Here is a 21,577-nt window from a genome sequence, read left to right as displayed (position 1 = left end):
CCTAAAAACGTGCACTATTATAATTGCATGCGCAAAAACAAAACAGCTAAAGAAAAGAGATCCTGCATGACGTCTCGAAGACGTTTAGAAACGTCTTTTCAAAGACGATGCAATGGGATATTTTTATTTTTAAAATGGGATTTTTGCGACGTTTTTAAAACGTTTTCTAGATCGTCTTAAAAACGTTTAGAAAACGTCTTTTCAAAGACGATGGAATGGGATATTTTTATCTGTTTTAAAAATGAGATTTTTTGCGACGTTTTTAAAACGTTTTTAAAACGTTTTCTAGAACATCTTAAAAACGTTTTTTAGATCGTCTTAAAAACGTTTTCTAGATGGTCTTAAAAACGGATTCTAGCCGGACATTAGACGAGATATAAAACGTTTTCTAGACCTCCAGCTTCTATTCCGTGACGTTTTCTAAACGTTTTTATCGTCTCGGATAAACTTTATAAAACGTCAATTATCCGTTTTGTGCTACCTGGGAAGCATTCAACAACCCTTTCAGTAGCGCTTGTATCACAGACATGCTCAGATGCTCAGACTCTAGCCGTGCATTCATTTCACTCGCATGTTGCAGGTTCGATCAGCACGATCGAAACACGAATATCGAAAGAATGCACACGTATGCTTTTCGCAACGTCGAATACTTCGACGTAGCGAAACATTCGTCGAACAACAATGCCGTTCGGAAGGTACCGGTGAAGTACAGAAGTTAGCCTAGATGCGTGGATTGTGGCCGTGACTACACGTTTTCATCTCTCTAACCATTTCGTTTCGCTGATCAAGCTCGAGCGTGTTGGCTGCATGCGGCGCTCTATATATCCACAATAATTGCGCTACATGCAATGCACAAGAAAGACTATGCTTTTTATTTTGATCTCGCTCAAGGATATTACCGTTAAATACAATCAAAGTGACTTACGAACGTGAAAGAACATTACCGCACGAGGGACGTGAAGTGCAAGTCGCTCCTCGTCAGTTAGCAGCTGATCGTTCATCGTCGCTGTCACTCTCGGTGCTTTAACAGCCTTCTACGTCCAGTGAAAAATCCTCATCGTCAAGATGGTTCCTTTCAACATCGCTGCTGAAAGCAATCTGGAGAATTTCCTCCGCCGAACGACTTCCACCACTCCACGTCACCATGTTTACGATTAGCAATTAGACAGACGTCTGGGCGCGGAGAACATTTCGCTGATTTCGCTCTCAAACCGGTCAACAAGCAAATCGCTTGCAGTGTGCTGCCACCTATCAACAAACGTACAAAAACAAGCGGCGCAGCGCTGGCCGTGAAATCAACACTGGTGAAGGATGGCATTGAGGGCGTTCGCTCCACGAAAGGCGTGGAGCGGACGCGTCCACGAATGACTAAAACGTAGGTCGCACGATTCGTAACAGCGCTTTCCTGACAAAAGATAGACGCCCTATAATGTATATCGCCAACTTGAGATTGCTCACTTATAGAAGAGCACATGGCGAGCCCGCGCGACCTCCCGCGTACAATGCTATGGGATTGATGCACTGCAAAAAACACTGACGAATGCTATATGCAAGTAAAACAGCGTGAGTTTCAACTGAAAATGACAGACGATAACATTGAACCAACCTGCGTGGCTACAGAAAACCTCGCGAAGCTGAAATGTGTCACTGTGGGCTGTCATTGAAAGCGCGAGTTGCCACGTATTTTCACGATAACTTCGCGTCTCGCAAGAACGAATCAGATTTCTCGTGTCACGGAGGGCCCGGTTTGTTCACTGATGCAGGGAACATGCAAAGTCGTAGGGTTCCTTTCTCGCCAACGCGTAAACACTGAGGCTAGCACAGCCGAACAAGGGAGCGACTACGTAGTGCTGCCATTTTGTCAGCTACTAACCCTCCTCAGTGGTAGATATTCTCTGCCTCCTCGAGAGGACGCTCCTTCCGCTTGGTGGCGCGACAGTCTATGGGCATTGCGAATTACCGAGACCTCATACCTCATTATGCCGCGAAAGCGAAACCACTGACTGAAATGACAAGAAAGATGGAAAAGAACAAGTTAGCGTGGAATACCGAAAGAGAAGAGGCATTTGAAACCCTCAAACATCTGGCATCTGTACCAGTAGTCAAGGCAGCTGACATAAAGAAACCCTTCGTATTACGTACAGATGCCTCTGATAGGTGTATAGGCGCTATACTTATGCAGGAACACGAAGGTCTTCTTCACCCGTGTCATATGCCAGCCGCCAACTTATGCCCCGGGAAGAGAGATACTCTGCAATTGAAAGAGAGTGTTTAGCGTTAGTTTGGGCGATCGCCAAGTTTCATATCTTCCTTTATGGAACCTCGTTCGTCGTTCAGACTGATCATCAACCGCTACGATACCTCTCTCAAGCCAAGCATTTGAACAGCAGGGTCTTACGCTGGAGTCTCGCATTGCAAGAGTACACCTTTCGTGTTGAGCATATCAAAGGATCAGAGAACGTGGGTGCTGATTATATGAGCAGGCTACAGGTGTAGGTGCTAGCTCTACAACATTAATGTAATTAAGTACCATGTGCATAGGGACTCCCACAGCAGACTATTGTCTTGGTGCACATTTTTGTACATTTGTTTGTCGTAAGTCTTGTATCCCGCGCACTTTGGACAGTTTTTTTTTGAAAAAAAAAAAAAAAAACTTTCGAAAGGGGGGGCTTTTGTCATGATGTGCGCGGTAGTCCCATCTGGTGCACGGCGTTGTGTTTTGTGATGTGCGGTGCACCGACGAAGACGACGACGAGACATCGAAAAGGCGGAATCGTGTCGTCGAAGTCAAGCCAAGCCGTGTGGAAGAGGGAGAAGTGGAAGAAGACGAGGAGAGTTCGAGAACGAACGTCTGTGTCTTGGACTACCGAGATGTGCTGCTATTAGCGTGCTGTATTTGGAAGCTCGACTCATTCCACTTGATGCAAGATTTAAGCAGCTTACCGTGCAGACGTTTTTAAAGCTCTATGATGCACCTCTCTCCCGTTCCCAGATAGTTTTTATCACGTCTCCCGATTCATTCTTTAAGCATCCGTGGCAACGTTATCGAAGGCCTCAAGTAATTTTCGTCGAGTCGCTGTTATCAGACCTACATGTTTCTCTGCCGTGCTAGCTTGCCCAAAACTGTGTTCGCTGAAGCTTAATTTAGTTTTCGACGACATTTTCCCAAAAAATGCTAAATTGCTTCCAAAGCGTATTCTAGAAGGTCTGCTTAATGATCACCTCGGTCAATTTCCTGCTCACCTTGTAATTTCTACGGACGCCACGCAAAATCTTCAGAAGGCCGGAGTGGGCATTTTCTCCCAGCAGCTCAATTGGTCTTTGCTCTCAGACTACCTGACTTCACCCCAATATTTCTTGCCGAATTTATGGCAATCACATTGGCTGTTAGAAAACTAAATTCACAAAATCGAAAGTTATTATTATTACAGATGCCTTATCGGTTTGTATGCATTTAACGTCCGCAAAACAATCACAGCTTCTTCGAATATTTTCGAGCCTTGTATCCTGTACCATATCAGAGGTTCGGTTAGTATGGTCCCCGGGCATGTTGGAATCTCTATAAATGAAGCAGCTGATGCACTCGCCACGGCGTCTTTAGATGGTCCAGTGTTAAATGTCGTACCCCTTTTTTCTTTCATTACCGGAGAGAGATTCAAACGACTGTTATACTTAAAAAACACCGAAACAGCTCTCACACAATCAGCGGATTACCAGCACTTACAGTTCCCATGGAACACCACCAAATGTCTTTCACGTCAATGCGAGGTGACTCTCACAAGTTTTCGCTGTAGAGTTCCCCGATTAAATTATTACCTGCATAAATCTGGCTTTTCCTTAACAAATCTATGTGCAGTTTGCAATGAACCAGAAACAATAGATCACTTTTTTCTACATGCCGCCGTTTCGCCTCACTCCGTAGAATTTTCTGGAAATGCCGACTGGTAGGCTGGGCTTACAATTTACTACTTCTAGCCTGTTGTCGTTTGGAGCGAATCAGCTTGGGGCAAGCCGCAGTGCTATTATAACTGCGATACACAAGTTCATTCAGGCAACAGGAAGAGTACGCTGCTAGTGATACCGACTACGGATACCAACTTTTTTTTTTCCTTTTTATTATTAAATATATTTTTTTTCAATCGTTATCCTGCGGCTTTGTTAACTTCTTAACTCTTTCCTTTTTTATTTACATCGCGTTTCGTGCTTATTTTTTGCTTTTTGAAGTTTTCATATATAATTGTCAGTGTGGCCAATCCCCCTCGTGGGTATGTGCCATCTCCTCAGGGCAACACAACAAACAAACAAACCGAACGAAGCAGTCGCAGGGTGAAGCGCTCGTCGGGTCCTGGTCCCGAAGCCTACCCCTGTGCCTGGTGACCGCTCGAGCCTGGCTCCCGTCTACCAGGCGCTCCAGCAGCCGGCGCCGGTCCGTTGTTCTTGGACCCGGGCGTACTCCAGACCTGGGCCTACTACTGGCTGTCCGGGACGTCTTTGCCGCCACATCGGCTCTACCGCACGCTCCGCTCCGACGATGCCTGTGTCACTGCTGTCGGCGTAAGACGCAACGCAATCCATCAACTGATCTGCCTCGACCGTCACACGGTGAAGTGTTCACAAAAATCTTGTGTAGTGCAGTGGGGACTACGCTGAGGGTCAGACCTTGAGTCCTGCAAGAACGTGTGTCGTGCTCGTAGCTATAGGGCAGTTCTTCGCGGTTGCATTGTGACGCGCCAAACTTCATCATCATTTTTTTTGTGGCATTAAAGCCTTATTACTCAAGATGCAAATGTCTTCGTCCGTCTCGGCAACAATTCTTTAAGTTGCCGTGATTACCCGAACCTTATCCCTCACCCGCCGCAAACTTGTTTCGTCAATCAAGTCGCAGTGCCGATATTGTTCAATATCGGCACTGCGCTTTGGTTCGGAAGTGATCGGCGCGCGCAGAAGCGCTCTTCAACCTCAGTTCTTATTTCTCCGTGCAATTTAGTTGCTCGCCTGCAACATAAGCTAGACTTGCAGAACAATGTATTCCGGTATAGACGCATTTTAAAACGACGGCCGACGTCCACGCGCGCGAGAGAGCATGATTGATCAACATTAGCTTGTCAGTGTTGCACACCGACGAAAGCAATCATTTACGTATATAAACATGTGTAGGCAGTGCCACGGACGCTGCTGCGCGCGTCCGCGGTAAATCAGTGCCGCCACACGAGACTTGATCAGCGCAAATATCCAACAGGCATCTCTTTGCAAGCTTCGCAAGGCAGTGTGCGCCGAAGTATATCAGCATGCCGCGTGTGTCCTTTGCTTTACACCCCTTTATCCCTCCGCTTTTGTTTTTCTCTTGCTTTCTTCGGTCAGGTGCGCTGCGAACACGGAGCGAAGAGTTACGGAGCCGTACAGCAGATGGAGCTGTTTGTTGGGTAATCTAGAGTTACTGCATATGCTACCTAAAGGTAGCATATACAGTAACTCTAGGTAGATCTAGGTAGATCTAGGGTGGCCTTGATGCGCGTTTTGTTGCGCGTTGCACACATCGAGGCACACTAGATAGATCTAAAGTCACTGGAACGGGAAAAGTACCGCGTTCTTTTTCTCTTCGCCGCCGCGCCCTTTCGGCGGCCTCACCACAGAAGTGGTCCAGCTCGCTCACCTCGCCAGTGTCTCCCGGCCGCCGACGCACGGCGCTTTGAAGGGAAATTGTTTTTATAGCTTCAGAAAAGCGTTCAGGATCATTACGACATCCTGTATCGTTTTGACACTTCATCGCAGTTTGTTGATGCATCGAAGAAGGCCTGGGTGCGGCGCTTTTGGGTGCAGCAACCGGCGGGAAACGGGCAAAGCCGTGTTTGCTATTCCGAGTGCGAAAAAATTCGGCAGATCCCACGTACCGTGGGAGTCGATGTTTGCGAAGCATGCGGCGGATAGGTGACTGCGTAACGCTTTTTACTGAGCGACACGTTACAAAATGACGCTAAAGATTTGTATAAATTTTATACGCACACATATATGTTGATGAGCCGCATATGTGTTATATAACCAGTTGTTCACGGTTGGGGTACGCTGCCAATGGCAAGGTCGGTATTACCAACCAGAGCGGAAAGCTGATATGTAGTGCTTATACGTGTCCCGAGAACGCACGCACGTTTCACGATCCCGTGTGCATGTTTGCAAGAAGTTCTCGACAGTTCTTGAACAAGGGCATCATCACCGTGATCAGTGAGCACCAGCAGCTGGAAATGACTTGTTATAGGATCCGTCGTGATCGTGGTGACGAGGGGTCCATGTCTAGTGAAGTATGTGGTATAGTAAGCTGTTGGAATTCGTGGATGCCTCGGTCGTTTCGTCAAAAAATTGTCTGTCGACAGAGCCGGCGACATGTCGGAACCTGAAGTCACTCTTCGCGTTGGTGAGGTATAGGCCGTCGAGGCTGGTAGGCCTGGATAGTGCTACGTAGACCAACATCAGCGGATGGTGTTTGTCCTATTCCTAGACTACCTCGGCGTATATGACCTACGTAGCCTAGTCTACAAAGCGGCTGTCAATCAATCTGTCATCATCCTCGGTCAGCATGAGGCCATCGCCCAGCCTCGTAAGAAATGAAAGGACACTGCGTCGTTCTGGTGGACGAAGTGCACTTTATGGTGCGGTGATGTGGATATCATTTGTAACTTTCGTTAATGTTTCCTCCGGGGTCGAGCAATGCTTCAATATACCTTGCTGAATCGAAGGAATAAACGTAATGTTTACTAGACTGCTATAAAAGCGGAGCCACACTGGAACTACAGGCGTTAATCTGATATGACGCCTAGTGTATCGTATGAGTACACATCGTAGGAGTATCATGTAGTGGTTATTGCTTTCTTGTAAAATTAGATAGCCAGCACCACAACCACAGTTGACGTTGCATCGACATTACGCCTGCGCAGGCTGTTTTTTCCGAACCATTTATAGACCTGGCGTGGCTCAGTGGTAAATACCTGATTGCCACGCAGAATACTTGTGTTCGATTCCTGCTGAGATCCTAAAGTCAACGCTGCGTATGTTGGTTTTCCTTAACGCTCTAGCATTTAAGTTACCAATGTATGTTTCGCCGTTCCTGGATAGATATAAACTGTCGATCACCTGTGGCGCATACCCGTACAACCGTGACCCATGGTAAACTGTTGTGCCACACGTGTCTAGTGGAAAGGGTTTGACGACGTACGCGACAGGATTTTAACGTTATTCATGTCATGACCCAGCAATCATATTCGTCAAACCACCTACCCTCCCATGCAAATTTTGGTCTACACCAAGTTAAGGAGGCGATCATGAGAGCACCTAGACGTAGGCGGCTAGATAGATAGATAGATAGATAGATAGATAGATACGTAGATAGAAACGCTCAAAGTGCGAGAGGTTCGCTAAGAAATGCTTCGCATTTAAAAGGTTGCCATGCGACGGGCTGTGCTGCACAGAATACGGCGCGAAAAATTTGTTCCCATGACTGATACCCGCCTTTCTGAGCAAGCGTTTCATTGAGAATTCGCAAATGTTGTTTCGGGTAATGTTGGCGCCTCTGCTGCACTAGTGCAGCCTGTTTCGCGTGGTTGCCGCAGAAGCTTCATGCACAATAACTTGTCGGGCAGCTTTTATTATGTTGGCGTAAAATTCACGTGTCTTTTAGCTCACATATCAGTGCGCCATGAACCTGACTGCTACAGATTGGTATTGCGTGGCGTGACTGTATGACGAACATAAATAACAGTGTGTACCATGAAATATGGCACGCATGTCATGCAAGGCATGATTTTACATGCCGTGCTCATGGTGCACCCGCGGCCGGTTCGCTGGCTTGATATGCACCAAGATTGGAAGCGCGAGACGCACTGTATAATTGTGCCTTTTGTGTCAATCCGGCAGATCCCACGCATTGTGGGAATCAGTATATGCGAAGTAGCCAGCAATGAGCTGCATATATCGCACTCTTAAAAAAAAGGGTGTCTGTACTGACTACCTTTGGGTGGTAATCGCCTCGCTACCATATGATGACCTTTTGGGGTCAAACGACTCCCTTCGTTCTTCAGACCAACGACTCCCTGCTTCACAATTTGGGGTGTCAAAGGACTCCCTTCGTTCTTCAGACCAACGACTCCCTTCTTCACAAGCAGAGAGTCTACGTTACTCCCAACGCAGGAGTCTACGTGACTACCTTTTATTTCCCGCTAGTACCTCTAGGTAGTCAGGGTGACCCCTTTGCCATGTAACGCTGACCCCCACTGGAGCGTTCCTTTGACTCCGTTGTCCTTAAGGACAGTGGTGTAATGACTCCCCTGGTCAAGAGTTACAGTGTGACCACTTCGTGGTAATCAATGAGACACTCTGCAACAAATAATGCGTTTATTTTTCTTCTTGGTCGATATTGATGAAACTTGCTGAGTTTTAGGTTACTTATGTGGCGATTTCAAATATGCAATTATCTGGAAGAAAACGCAGTTTTTACACATAAAATTTCATGTGCTTGATGAAGCAAGCCCTTTCCAAACTTGGAGTTACAAAGTAAATCGACATATCGCTATAGTTAGGGGATAAAAACCTGTATGCAATAGTTTTAAAGGAGTTTACTGCGCGTCTGCATAATGTTCATTAACCCACTAGCCCCACATACGGAACTCGCGTTTTAAACCCATTTGAGTTAAAAGTTACGTAATATTGAACTCTGTGAGCGAATCACCAGCTAGACATACCACTTACTGGGTCAATGTTCAGCATACTATGACTATTGTAAGTGGGTTTAGGACATGCATTTTGGTTATGTTGCATACAGTTCCCATTCTAATATATTGTGATATGCTTACTTTGTAACTCGTGCAGGCCTAACATGGGCCACATGAAATGTTGATATACTTAACACGACATATAATAGTAGAAAAATATTTGCATTTTCAAAATCAGCGTACAAATACACATAAACTAAACAAAGTTTTATAGAGATGATCAAGAATTTCAAAAGAACTTCAAATCAGAGCGAAACACCATAGGTTTTTTATATGACAATCGACGAAGTTGTGGCCGCGCCTCTTGTTACTCAACAAGGCTACTTCCACGGGTTTACTCAACAGGAACACTGGTGGATGCATGACAGCCGCAACAGTTTTTGTAGCAACTTTACAGTGCTGCACTCGATCCTCTGGGGGAATAAAATACTACTCGAAGTTTATATAGATGAGTCTCAGAACAATTTTCCGCTCGCGTAAAACAACAAAAAATGTTGATTCCAGAAGAAAGTAAGCCATGCAACACGGAACAGAAGAGATGCGGACAGCTCAAACGCTAGCGTTTGGTTTGTCTGTGTCTTCTCTTTCACGTCTGCATGCCTTCATCCTATAAACAAACGAATAATTTCTGCGATTCGTAAAATTATTCTTTGAATCGGTTTTAACACACTTCATGCCATTTCATACATGTTCACATTGTAATGACAACCTACTGTTTTATCAGTAAGCACCCTAAACTATAGGACAAACATCCTGCGAATAATTGCGTAGTCCTTAGCCAACGTCACCACAAGTGTATCTATATATATTATATATATATATATATATATATATATATATATCTATATATATACACAGAGCCTGTTAGCTCTGTTTCTAGTTTCTAGTAACAGGCACAAATGTAAAGAAGGTGTTTAGATATGTAGACGACTACGTTGTCTTTCTAGAATCAAGTCCAGGCGAATTGGCAATGATTCTTCAAACGTACTTGATCTGTTCCACGCGTTTCCTGCAACCGCTCGCAGTCACGCATGAAATGCCACAAACAACGCCTTGCGTTTTCTTGACTTACGAATGTTCTTCGAGCGAGACCAGGTCTGCTGGTCGTACGAGCCTAGGGCCAATAAGCCGCTTCTGCCGTTTTCTTCGGGCCACTCCAAGCTAGTTAAAAGGGGTATTGCAAAATTAACCCTAATGAATGTGCTTCGCCGCTCATGTCCTCACAAGTGTTCGTGTAGTTTCCAGGCGCAAGCTGACTGCCTGAAAAAGGCGGGGTTTCCTCAGTATGTCGTCACATCTGTGGCGGAGGGTCTTCTCAAGACTGTCAAACATGCTCGCGAGGGTGAGGAGCAGGCTTCACCAGAAACGGAGCCTGTCAAGCAGAAATGCGCCGTCATACCGTACCTTCACGATGTCTCACATAGGCTGAAAAGATAGGAAACAACGCCAACGTAAGAGTCGTCCTTTCAGCACCAAACAAGCTTTATAATCTGTGCAAGGCCTCCTACAGTGGTTCTGAAAAACCCAGGTGTCAAAAAAAGCACAAAGAAAGCTTTGTTAAATGTGAGAACACCATCGTTTATGAGTTACTGCTGTGCTGTGGCAAGAAATACATAGGGCAGACGGGACGGTGTGCCAATGACAGGCTGCGTGAGCACGCAAATAACGTGTGAACTGGAGGTGTGGGACATTTGGCTTTCCACTGCAGGAAGTGTGGGTGCGATCCCATGTATTCGCAGTGCACTGCGACAGGAAGGAGCCAGGCACAAACAACACGTGAGATAATTGAAGCGGCGAAGATTGCAAGTTTGGGAGACATGTGCATTAGTGCACCTTCAATTGACCTATCCAAAAAGAACTAGACTTTCTAAGCAAGGCCCACAGGGTGACTAGACGATAGTGGTAGTCAGGAATGACCGCTTGATCTCTTAAAGAAGAAAAAATCCGGTATCAGGTTGTTTGATTGCTTATCATGCATACTTATTTGTGGTTTTACATGAAGCCTTCCTGTACAATGCGCCTGCGTGCGTTGCTTTTTGTTGTCTATATATATATGTACCACTGTAGAAAATAAAGCATATGTTGGAAGTCAGCGCTGTGTCTGCGTCGTTTTTCGTCCCTGTTCTTTCGCGCTCAAAAAGTCAGACATGAATTACCAACTTGCCGATGCCTACGCTCTCTCAATATATATATATGTGTGTGTGTGTGTGTGTGTGTGTGTCATTCCATGCCAAGTGTCCCAGACGTGGCGCTCGCACATCACAGATTTTGCTGATAAAATTTGTGCCTTTTTCCTGTGCCACATGGAGTATTGTGGCAAAACACTTTTGGTCGAAAAAAATTTTGACAATCATGGTACCCCCTCGAAATTCGCTTCTATTTATTAACTGTACCTAATAGAAAAATGTGTATAAAATCTATTTTTGTGTGTTGAGCTACGAAAACCGCGCTTGCGCTATCACAGAGGTTCTGTTTAGTTGTCCCATTCATTATTTCCGATTTTTTTTGTGTTTCACTACCAGCTACGTAGCTTCAAAAACTACAAAAATCTTCAATGTTCGTGAATTTTTCTTGAGCTATTTGCAACTCACCCTAACCAATATTAATCATAGCCTGATTTCCAGGAAAGTGTATTTTAGTACAGAAATGTTTAGGGGTAAAATAGACTTCAAATCTTTCCGAAAAAATTGTGATATTTGAGAAAATGTACGATTTGTCACATGTTTGACCGTATTTTCATACTGATGCGGTCAAAGTAAAATCCTCGTCATGTGGCGTTTGATAGAAGACTTCATCGTTAAGTAACGAAGAAAGTCTAATCAAATCATTTTTTTGTTTTAAGGAAGAAAATAATTTTTGAATTTGGCCCTCCGATCGCGCAGTGCATTTCATTTTGCTGCCACTTCGCCGCAAAGCACGTGGTCGCCCTTACAGCTGACACTCGTCACAGGCAGCGGCCAGATGCGAGATGTATGTCAGCGGCTCGTGAGCGGTCGAAAGTCTTGTCGCGCTGTCAGGGCGACGAGTAATGAATTTGCGTTACAATGAGCATTTGCTAGGCGGGCCCAATGGGAAATATGGACGCCCGAGAGCAGCATGTGGAGTCGTTGGCACAATGTCCTAGAGGGACGTCTGCACAACTAGCATACACATACTGAAAGAAATAATGCACACTGTACACACTTCTTTCTCAGGGTATACATGTTGTACAGACGGCCTCTAGCACAATGTGCCAACGACGCCATAGGCTGCTCTCAGGCGTCCATACTTCCCATTGGGCCCGCCAAGCAAGCTCACATTGTAACGCGAATTCATTACTCGTCGCCCTGACATCAACGTGACAAGACTTTCGACCACTCACGAGCCACTGACATACATCTCGCATCTGGCCGTTGCCTGTGACGAGTGTCAGCTGCAAGGGCTACCACGTGCTTTGCGGCGAAGTGGCAACAAAATGAAATGCACTGCGCGTTCGGAGGGCCAAATTCAAAAATTATTTTCTTCCTTAAAAGAAAAAAATGATTTGATAAGACTTTTTTCATTACTTAACGATGAAGTCTTATCAAACGCCGCATGACGAGGATTTTTACTTTGACCGCATCAGTATGAAAAATATGGTCAAACATGCAACAAATCGTACATTTTCTCTAATTTCACAATTTTTTTTCGGAAAGATCTGAAGTCTATTTTACCCCTAAACATTTCTGTACTAAAATACACTTTCCTGGAAATCAGGCTATTATTAATATTGGTTAGGGTGAGTTCCAGATAGCTCAAGAAAAATTCACGAACTTTGAAGATTTTTGTAGTTTTTGAAGCTACGTAGCTGGTAGTGAAACACAAAAATTCGGAAATAATGAATGGGACAACTAAACAGAACCTCTGCGATAGCGCAAGCGCAGTTTAGAAGCTCAACACACAAAAGTAGATTTTATACACATTTTTCTATTAGGTACAGTTTAATAAATAGAAGCGAAATTCGAGGGGGTGCCAGGACCGTCAAATTTTTTCGAGCAAGAATGTTTTGCCACAATACTCCATGTGGCACAGGAAAAAGGCACAAATTTTATCAGCAAAAGCTGCGATGTGCGAGCGCCACGTCTGGGACACTTGGCATGGAATGACCCTTAAATATAAGAGCTACAGAAAGATCATGAAGGTCCTGATACTGTAGGAAGGCATTTGACACACGACGTACGTTTTAGCACTATGCTAATGCTAAAACGTACGTCGTGTGTCAAGTACCTTATATATATAAGGTATGATATATATAAATATATATATTTAGCGGTGGTTTGGAGAGTTCTGTACAGAACTGAAATACAGAAACACCGTCCAGAAATACAGCGAGACACATTACTGTCAGAATGAGTGAGATATGAAAAGCAATAGTTTCGCTAACATCGTTCATTACTGTCAAATGCGGCAATATACTAGACCTGGCATAAACATTAGCATAGCCAGCAGTCAGTTTTTATGAATAGGAATCAATGGCCAGCCATCAAGCACTTCTTTGCGACATCCATTACATATTTTATGTGGCATACAGCGCAAAACATGCAACATGTGTAGTTCTCATGTAGTACAGGATTCTCATGTAGTCATCTGAGATACAGGACCCCAATAGGTGACACAGCTTGCGTGCATGAGCTTGGCAGTGTCGTGTTCCCAGACCATGTCAGGGTCAGGTGGCATTCTGGCGAAAAGGACAGCAGGTTGCACTGATTCGAGACCACTCACGGCCAGACCTTAAGCGTGGCTATTCCGAATTCTTGGACACGTCTTGACTACCTCGAGACACGAAGTTTCCAAGGAGGCTTCCTGGTCAAATGCAGCTGTAGAGCTTCAATGTGCAGTCTTGAAGCAACCTGAAATAGTCAAGTGCACAAAAATAAACACATGATGACAGACAGATCGATCACCTTTTAATCTGACAAGGGCAGCGCTCACACACCAGATTCCATGAAGTGTCATGGCAATGAACAAAACCAGGGATACTCATTAACTTTGCTGTACTTTGAGGGTCTGTTACTCCCTTAGCCAGCTGCAACTGTTTCCGCTGCATGACCTCCGTACAATTAGAAGGATGTTTTTTTAGAGAACGCATATTTCTTATCAAAATTGTATAATAGTCACGCTCAAGATGTTTTCGCGCACACACTCTATGTCAAGAAGGAAATAGTTTGCTACAACTAAAATGGCAATGAAGAGATTAATTAACAAAAACTCATTAATTAACTTTTAATTCCTGACCTGGAGGTAGTTGTTTATATTAGAAAGTTGTATCGCGTGCCAATTTATGGCATACACATTTTTTTTAATCGCGAAAGTTACACGTAATTCGTGATATTCATCCTTGAATTTCAAGGACGAAATTGAAACTGATAGCGCCTGACGTGCAGGAAACGTCGCTTCTCTGTTACGTAAGCTCGGAGCTACACGTGAAAAGAAGGTGATGATAGTTTAATGAAGGTGGGCCGAAGCAGAATGTGATCAGGAAAATCTGCAAGCATTCAGAAATACACAAGTAAACAGCTTATTATTTGGGTGCGATGTGTGGTACATATCTGTAAACATAGAAAGAAAAGGTTGATATTACTGCCGTTTCGGATGCGCGCAACTCGAAAGAAACAAATGAGCACCAAACGCCACATGCAAAGGTAAGGCGATCCGCTGACGCAAGTTAGATGACTTGCCAGTTTTCACGAAAAGGTACGACCACGACGCGCCTTCATTCAAATTTCGTCACTCCCTTGTCGCGGGCAGCTCCGGTCTGACGTAACAGAAAAACCGCGTTTTCTGTGTGCCGGACACGATCAGTTTTGATTTAGCCCTTAAAATTTCACAATAAATATCTCGAGTTACGTAAAACTTTCATGATTTCTGAAAAATGGGTATACCATGAAGCGGCACGCACTACAAATTTCTAATATAAACAACTGCCCTCAAGTCAATAAATAAAAATTAGTTAACGGGTTTTTGTTAATTAGTCCCGTCAACGCATTTTTTGTTGCGGCAGAATATTTCCGCCTCGAACTAGAGTACTACTGGAGCGTGACTGTCATAGAGTTTTTTTATAAAAGATATGTACTGTCTGAAAAAAAATCACCCTGTATAGCATGGCAGCAGTATTTTAATAATAATAATAATTGTTGGGGTTTGACGTCCCAAAACCACGATAAGATTATGAGAGACGCCGTAGTGGAGGGCTTCGGAAGTTTCGACCACCTGGAGTTCTTTAACGTGCACCTAAATCTAAGCACACGGGTCTAAACCATTTTCGCCTCCATCGAAAATGCAGCCGCGGCGGCCAGGATTCGATCCCGCAACCTGCGGGTCAGCAGTAGAGCACCATAACCACTAGACTAGCAGTATTTTAACGAAGACCTGTAGGTCACGGGATCGAGTCCCGGCCTCGGCGGCTGCATTTTCGTTGGAGGCGAAAATGTTTGAGGCCTGTGTACTTAGATTTAGCTGCACGTTAAAGAACCCCAGGTAGTCGAAATTTCCAGAGCCCTCTACTACGGCGTCTCTCAATCATATCGTGGTTTTGGGATGTTAAACGCCAAATGTTATTATTAGTTTAACGAAGAAAACGGCAAAATGTGTATACAGCTACACGAAATATGGCGAATGTACGACAAGACTAGGCTTGCCTTCACTGCCTTCTTTCTGTCGCATCATTGTGAGCGTGCCCTTCTAGTGCCTGGCTTCAGAACAGCTGCACGAAGGTGCAGCTATTCTAAAGGCCTAATGTGCCATTTTTTCTTCAGATCTATATCAACAGGCAAAGGTCTCGTTTTTACGTTTGTCTGGAAGGACAACCCATCAGCCAGCGTTGACCAGTATAGAGGGTTGGGAGCAAACTCGGGCAAACTGTGCAGCACAAACATCACCTCAAACCTCAAACAATCGAGGTGATGAGAAGCGGTCAAACAAAAAGTAACAGTGCTGAAGTGACTTATATACATATTAAAAACAACAGCTGATTATGGCACGAAATTGGGACAATTAAGGTGCATTGTAAAAGAATGTCAAATGAGGTACCCTGCTGTAAAAAGTGCTAAATATTCATTGCAGACTATGGCGAATAGAATTCAAATAGAATACAGCGAGTGTTTCGAGGTATAATGACGAAGCAATAATTGCTAGAGATTTATGAGCGAAAAGCACAATGCGATTAAGCGGTGCTACATAGTGGGAGATCACGGATTAATTTCAACCACCTGGAGTTCTTCAACGTGCACAAATCAGAGGGCATGGGAGTTTCTGTATCTCGCCCCCTTCTAAATGCAGCTGCCGGGGTCAGGAATAGAACCCGCGTCCTTGGGCTTCGCAGCGTAACGCTTCCAAGTCCATTTTAAAGGATTTTTGTCCACTGCCCACAACATCACTGTAGACTGTATCTTTGTGTTGAAAATAATAACGAACCGAACCACGGCTGGTATAACAAAGGCATCCAATATCCACGAAACACAGCGTTTGAGCAGTATGTTTACTGCCATTATTACTAGCCGGTGTTGTGTTTACTATTAGGTACTAGCACCACACCACATTAGACAAAGCAAGTATCACAGGAGGATGAGGTTATGCTCGTATGCAGTTTGTGGACAAAAAAAAAAAAACTACAACTTTGAAGTGAACTCACATTTACCTTTGTTGCATGATAATTTTTAGCATCATAAGATCAAGTCACCACTGTTTCAATTAAATGAAACCGTGCTACAAAAGCTATTGCATCAAAGTTTTATAGCAGTTACGCACGCACGCACGCACGGACGCGCGCGCACGCACGCGCGCACACACACACACACACACACAAACAAACAAGCAAGCAAACACGGCGAGAAGTTCGAATATGCAGCGAATAAATACGTATTAAACGTGTTTCAACGTCTGGGTAGCAAAGGAAAGAAACACTAAATTCTAGAGTTTCACGAGCCAAAATCATGATCTGGATATCAGGCATGTTCGGGCCGGGTGCATTAGATTGATTTTGATCAGCTGATCTTACTTACCCTTCAAATATATATCGGTGCAACGTTGCTCTACGTGTCACCACACTCGACTTGCAACCGAGATTTCAACTCGCAATTTCATGTTTTTCTGGCATGTATGGAATAAGGAAACACGATATTGGCGCGCACCACTCCGTTTTACCCGCTACTGGATAGTCCAGTGCGGTTTTCGTCGTTGCCAAGCCATTGAAACACGATAGCAAAATCCGTGCAACTGGAACATCAGAAAGACAAGTGGCAAAGCTACGTGTGAAGCGAATAAAAGAGTTGTAGGCAGAAGCCGGCAGAACTCACCTGAAATCTATAACGACCGTAGGAGCGTCGTCCACAGGCTTCGTCTGTCGGTGCCACTGGGATCCGTCATGCGCTGCCATCTTGCTCAGGCAAGTTCACGACGAAACCTTACTGCAGGGACTTCTCCGTCCGGAGGCTGCTTTTCCCAAACACTGAGTGACACTCTTCAGCCAGTCACGGCAAGCGTGAGCCGACGACACGATACTACGATACTACGCCACGAATGCATAGCACGGAGAAAGTCACGCAAAACAATCACTTGCAATCACGCCTGACGACACAGATTATTCTGGCGGACTAAAGAACGACCACAACGAGACGGATCACGAACAATGCCGTCTAACGAGGCCAGGCCAAAATGGCTGTCTCGTATTGATGGCTTCGGCTTTGGATTAAAGTAGCCTCCACAAACGCCTAAATGGTTTCGGTTTTGTTTTGGTGCTATAGAACACACATCCATGCATAGTTAAAGCTCTATTGAATAATATCAGGGTGGAGGAGGCGAAGCGTGCCCTGTGTGTGTCTGTAAGGGCTGTACGGTGGGAGGGGGCGCAGGTGAACGTGCATCCCCTGCTCTAGGGGCTAGGGAGAGTGCGGTGAGGCCGTGTGTGCGTGCCTAGCTGTGCTCAACGTTTGCTGAGCGATTTGGTGGCCCGCGCGGATTATCGTGAAGATATAGTTTAGCTGTGGCGGGCAGAAATGATGACCACGCGAGCTATAATTCTGGTAGTATTGTCGCTCTTTAGGAGACGCGGTAGAGCGTCGCCTTGATAACCGGTCTGCGCGGTTATCATGCCAGCTTTGCGGCACATGTTTTTACGGCCGTCGAGTTAGATGTGTTCCCGATCGCCAGTGCGTTCAACACCATGCACGTCCATTTCACTAATAAATGTATGTTTTCTGCCATACATGCTGTCGTAGGAATCTACAAACCTCGCTTGCAAACGTGCGAAGATTCGCAAATTTGTCAGCGCTGCCATTGTTAAACGTTGTCATAACTCTGAATGTTTCGCTTGGGGGCAAGATTTTTTAAGAACCCTGTTTACTTGTAGACGTTTTCGAAGCGCCGTTTCAGCAATATCGTAACTGAAGCCATAACACAATACGTGCGTAATTCCACATTTTACGAATCCATGTATATATTCTCAACCAAAATTTTTCGGTATACCACAAGCCAAAGCAGCGAACTGTATCTTGGTCGCAGCCAGTGAAGCTTTCTTTTAAAAAAAAACCCACCCTGTATATGCAGAACCATCACTGACTCCCTTGGAGCAAGGGAGTCATCTATTTCATTCAGGAGCGTCGACCAGAGCATTGTGACTCCCCTTAGAAAAAAAGGTGGTCATCGGCTGCCACAAAGAGAGTCAAGCAGACGTGACTCCCTTTTGACTCTCTTTTTTTTAAGAGTGAGGGAGAGTGCAGGAAAATCGTGCCCTGCACCTTTTGAAACGAACGACGCGGTTCAGAAGACGCCATTGTTGCACGGCTGAAACGAATGCAGGGTGCAGCATCTCGTGAACTGGTTCAGTTGGTGCAGGCAAATCGAATGGACCTTCAGCGTTCGCATTCAGCTGCGCGTCATCAATCTCCGAGATCACTCGCGGAAGCTTTTGCAGTGCCGCTAGATAGCGCAGCGCGCGCAGAGGAAAACGCTAGAGAGAAGCGTTGCTCTAGTAAATTCGTCATACTTGACGCGTCTTACGGGATCGCAATGTTTCACTATCATATTGTCACGTGATCGTGACGTCGACGAAGGCAGCAGTGAACACGTCCGAGATGAAACTCTTTATTTGGCCGAACTTGTGGCCGAGAAACTAAAAGTCAAACTACAGCAATACACGGATAGCGGCGGACAGAACGTCGACCGTCGATCAACTGACATGCGGTCACGCGCGTCGGCTTTTATACAGGCGCTATCGAACTTTCCAGCAATATCGCTGGTGGCGGCGTAATCTCTAGACAAAGCTGGAATATTCGCGTGCGGGGCGCAATCTTAACAAACCGATCTACTACAATCGCGACGCTTCTAGAACACTACTTCGCGGACAGCGTCGAGCGTTGATGACCGTCCCTGCCGGTCAAACCCGAATACATCAAAATAAGACAAGAAGTGGGCGTGGCATTATGGTGATTTAATGCTAATCCTGTTCCAGGCGGCAGTCATTGGGAAGTAGGTTCTTCTTTGTCTTTTGTTTCTATTTCCTCTAACTTTCGAACTCTTCATTTTTTTTTTTTGGCTGCATATCAGTATACTAACGAATACCTGCTTAAAGAAAACATGATGATCCCTCAGTCTGTGCATTGTTACACACACGCTTGCAGTAGCTAGACATTGAAATGTTTTTTTTTTTTTTTATTCCGAAAGCTTTGTTCAATCGCTGCTTAAGCTGAAGAACACCTCCTGTTTCTAAATTACTTGAGCTGTAAGTACTGCATGTGATGGTGGTGGGAATGTAGCTTATAAAAAAAAAAGAACAAATTCGGGCTCAGCTATTTGCGTATAGAGCTCTAAAATAAGGGAATATAAAAAAAATTCACCACTTATGCTGACCAAATGGCATTAAACCTAGCAATGTTCACAATTACCACGATGCAGGCGAGTGGGCTGCAGTATCCGTTACCGCCAAACCTGCACCTGCTGACATTAGAACCTGTCGGAGGGAACCGTGCGATCGTCCGCCTGGAACACCTCTACCCCGGCGTCAAGGACAACCGGCTCAACAAGCCTGCTTCGGTGTCGCTTAAGGTGAGGAGCTCTTAACGCGGTACTTTCCCCGTAAAGTGGGTTTTATTAATGAGAGCGCTTGGTCAGCGCCCACTTCCACCATTAATTTGTGACTGCACTCAACAACGCCCTGCTATAGCAGCCAGTTTGCAAAACGCCTACTGTAATTGTGCTGGTGTAATTAGCTCCTAAATCAAGCTTTCAATTGGTGCCTGGAACGCCATGAATCAGTGAAAAAAAAATCCAGCGTTCAGTGGCGCATCGCACCCGCCGACACCAATCTTTGTACTTCGTCTCTCCGTCTAGCATGGCGACATTTCCTGCCGAATTAAAGTTACTCGGCACTATATACGTAACGTTGCTGTTTGACGAGGCCAGACTCACTTGGCAGATGCGCCATGGACAGAATTCTTTTTTTCTGCGGCGCTGTGACCGCCTTGTCAAAGCACCCTCGTAAAGACGCCGTAGCACTGTGGAGCCTACGTAAGTTAAACACTTCGCAGCGCAGGAAAAACAGACACAAAGGAAACGATACCAGACAACATACGAGCGCTCGTATGTTATTTTGTGTCTGTGTTTACTTTGTGCCTGTTTTTCCTGCGATGCGAAGTGTTTAAGATGATCAACCAACAGGCCCAATTCGCCACAATTTTGAAGTCTACCTAAGCTTCCCGAATAAGCTAATATCTATGGTCCTACTCAAAATCCCTCATAGTCGCTTTTAGAATCGTGCTCGGGGCTGCCGGGGACGATCGAAGTCCATGAAAAAGAGCGTCTTACGTTGCAATATTCTAACGTAACACGCTCTTGTTCTTGGAAAGATTTTTCTTCATATGAGAGTCGCAGAAGAAATGTACTTCAGTGATAGTGATAGTAAGCAACCGACCTTTACGCGTCACTTCAATTCGACGGAATTATATTGATGAAATCTGTGAGACGACAGACATGTCAACCGCTCGTAGGTGGGGTGTTCTTCTGCTTAGTACAGATGCCCGCGAAATACAAAAAATACCACGTGACATTCCCGCTTACGTGCCTATGCGCCTCCTGATTGCAGTGCTCCCTAACGTTCCGCTTACAAGCGCTCGTTATGACGTCACCAAAAAAGAAAAGATCAAGCAAAAAAACATGGCTGATCCCTCCGTCATAGGAATCGGTGTCACGAAAGTGAAACGTGTCTTCACAGAGGTATACTTGAGCACATTATTGGAAACATTTCGGCGCGCACACAATTTCGTTTTCGTCTATTGTGTGCGCGCCGAAATGTTTACAATAATGTCCTCAAACCAACTCGCCCAGCTCTCCATACTATTACAGTATACTGGAGCGTTTACTGTGCATTGTTTCGCCGCAACGGCGAAGCAATGAATGCGATACAAACAAATTGGAATGTCACGCGAAGAACGGCAAGCAGCTCGAAACTTGCAGCGTGCCGCTCAAGCACAAAGGACGCACGAAAAGAAGACACACAGGACGAGCTCTAACTAATATCTGTCACAGTTGTTACTTCTTTGTGTTTGAGCAGCGCGCTCCTTTCGCAAACGCGGCCGCTGCAGTGAGCGAAGTGGCCTTCGTGCACTCTGTAACTTCAACGTAAACTTGCGGTAAAAACACAAGACGTGCAAGCCGCCCCCATCACAAGATAAGAGCGCGCGCACGGGCGACCATGCCCTGTAGGGTAAACTACAGGTGGAAGCGCACGCGCACCGCAACGAGCGGGGCGACGACATTTAAAGCGCACCCTTCGCACCCTTCGCGCCATCTCGCTGGTGATAACGAAA

General features: G+C 45.3%; 1 protein-coding gene across 1 annotated transcript in view; it reads right to left on the bottom strand.

Moving 5' to 3' along the window:
• The window catches only part of LOC119387131 (lysosomal alpha-mannosidase), a 28,279-nt gene extending 27,133 nt beyond the window's left edge, over window positions 1–1,146 (bottom strand). Inside the window, exon 1 of the mRNA XM_037654441.2 lies at window positions 1,039–1,146. Coding sequence (XP_037510369.2) covers window positions 1,039–1,146 — 108 coding nt within the window. The remainder of the gene's footprint in view (window positions 1–1,038) is intronic.
• Between the last annotated feature and the right edge of the window lie 20,431 nt (window positions 1,147–21,577).

This window comes from Rhipicephalus sanguineus, chromosome 1, assembly GCF_013339695.2.
Source record: "Rhipicephalus sanguineus isolate Rsan-2018 chromosome 1, BIME_Rsan_1.4, whole genome shotgun sequence".
NCBI classification, from domain to species: domain Eukaryota; kingdom Metazoa; phylum Arthropoda; class Arachnida; order Ixodida; family Ixodidae; genus Rhipicephalus; species Rhipicephalus sanguineus.
This window is presented reverse-complemented; position numbering and strand designations above follow the sequence as displayed.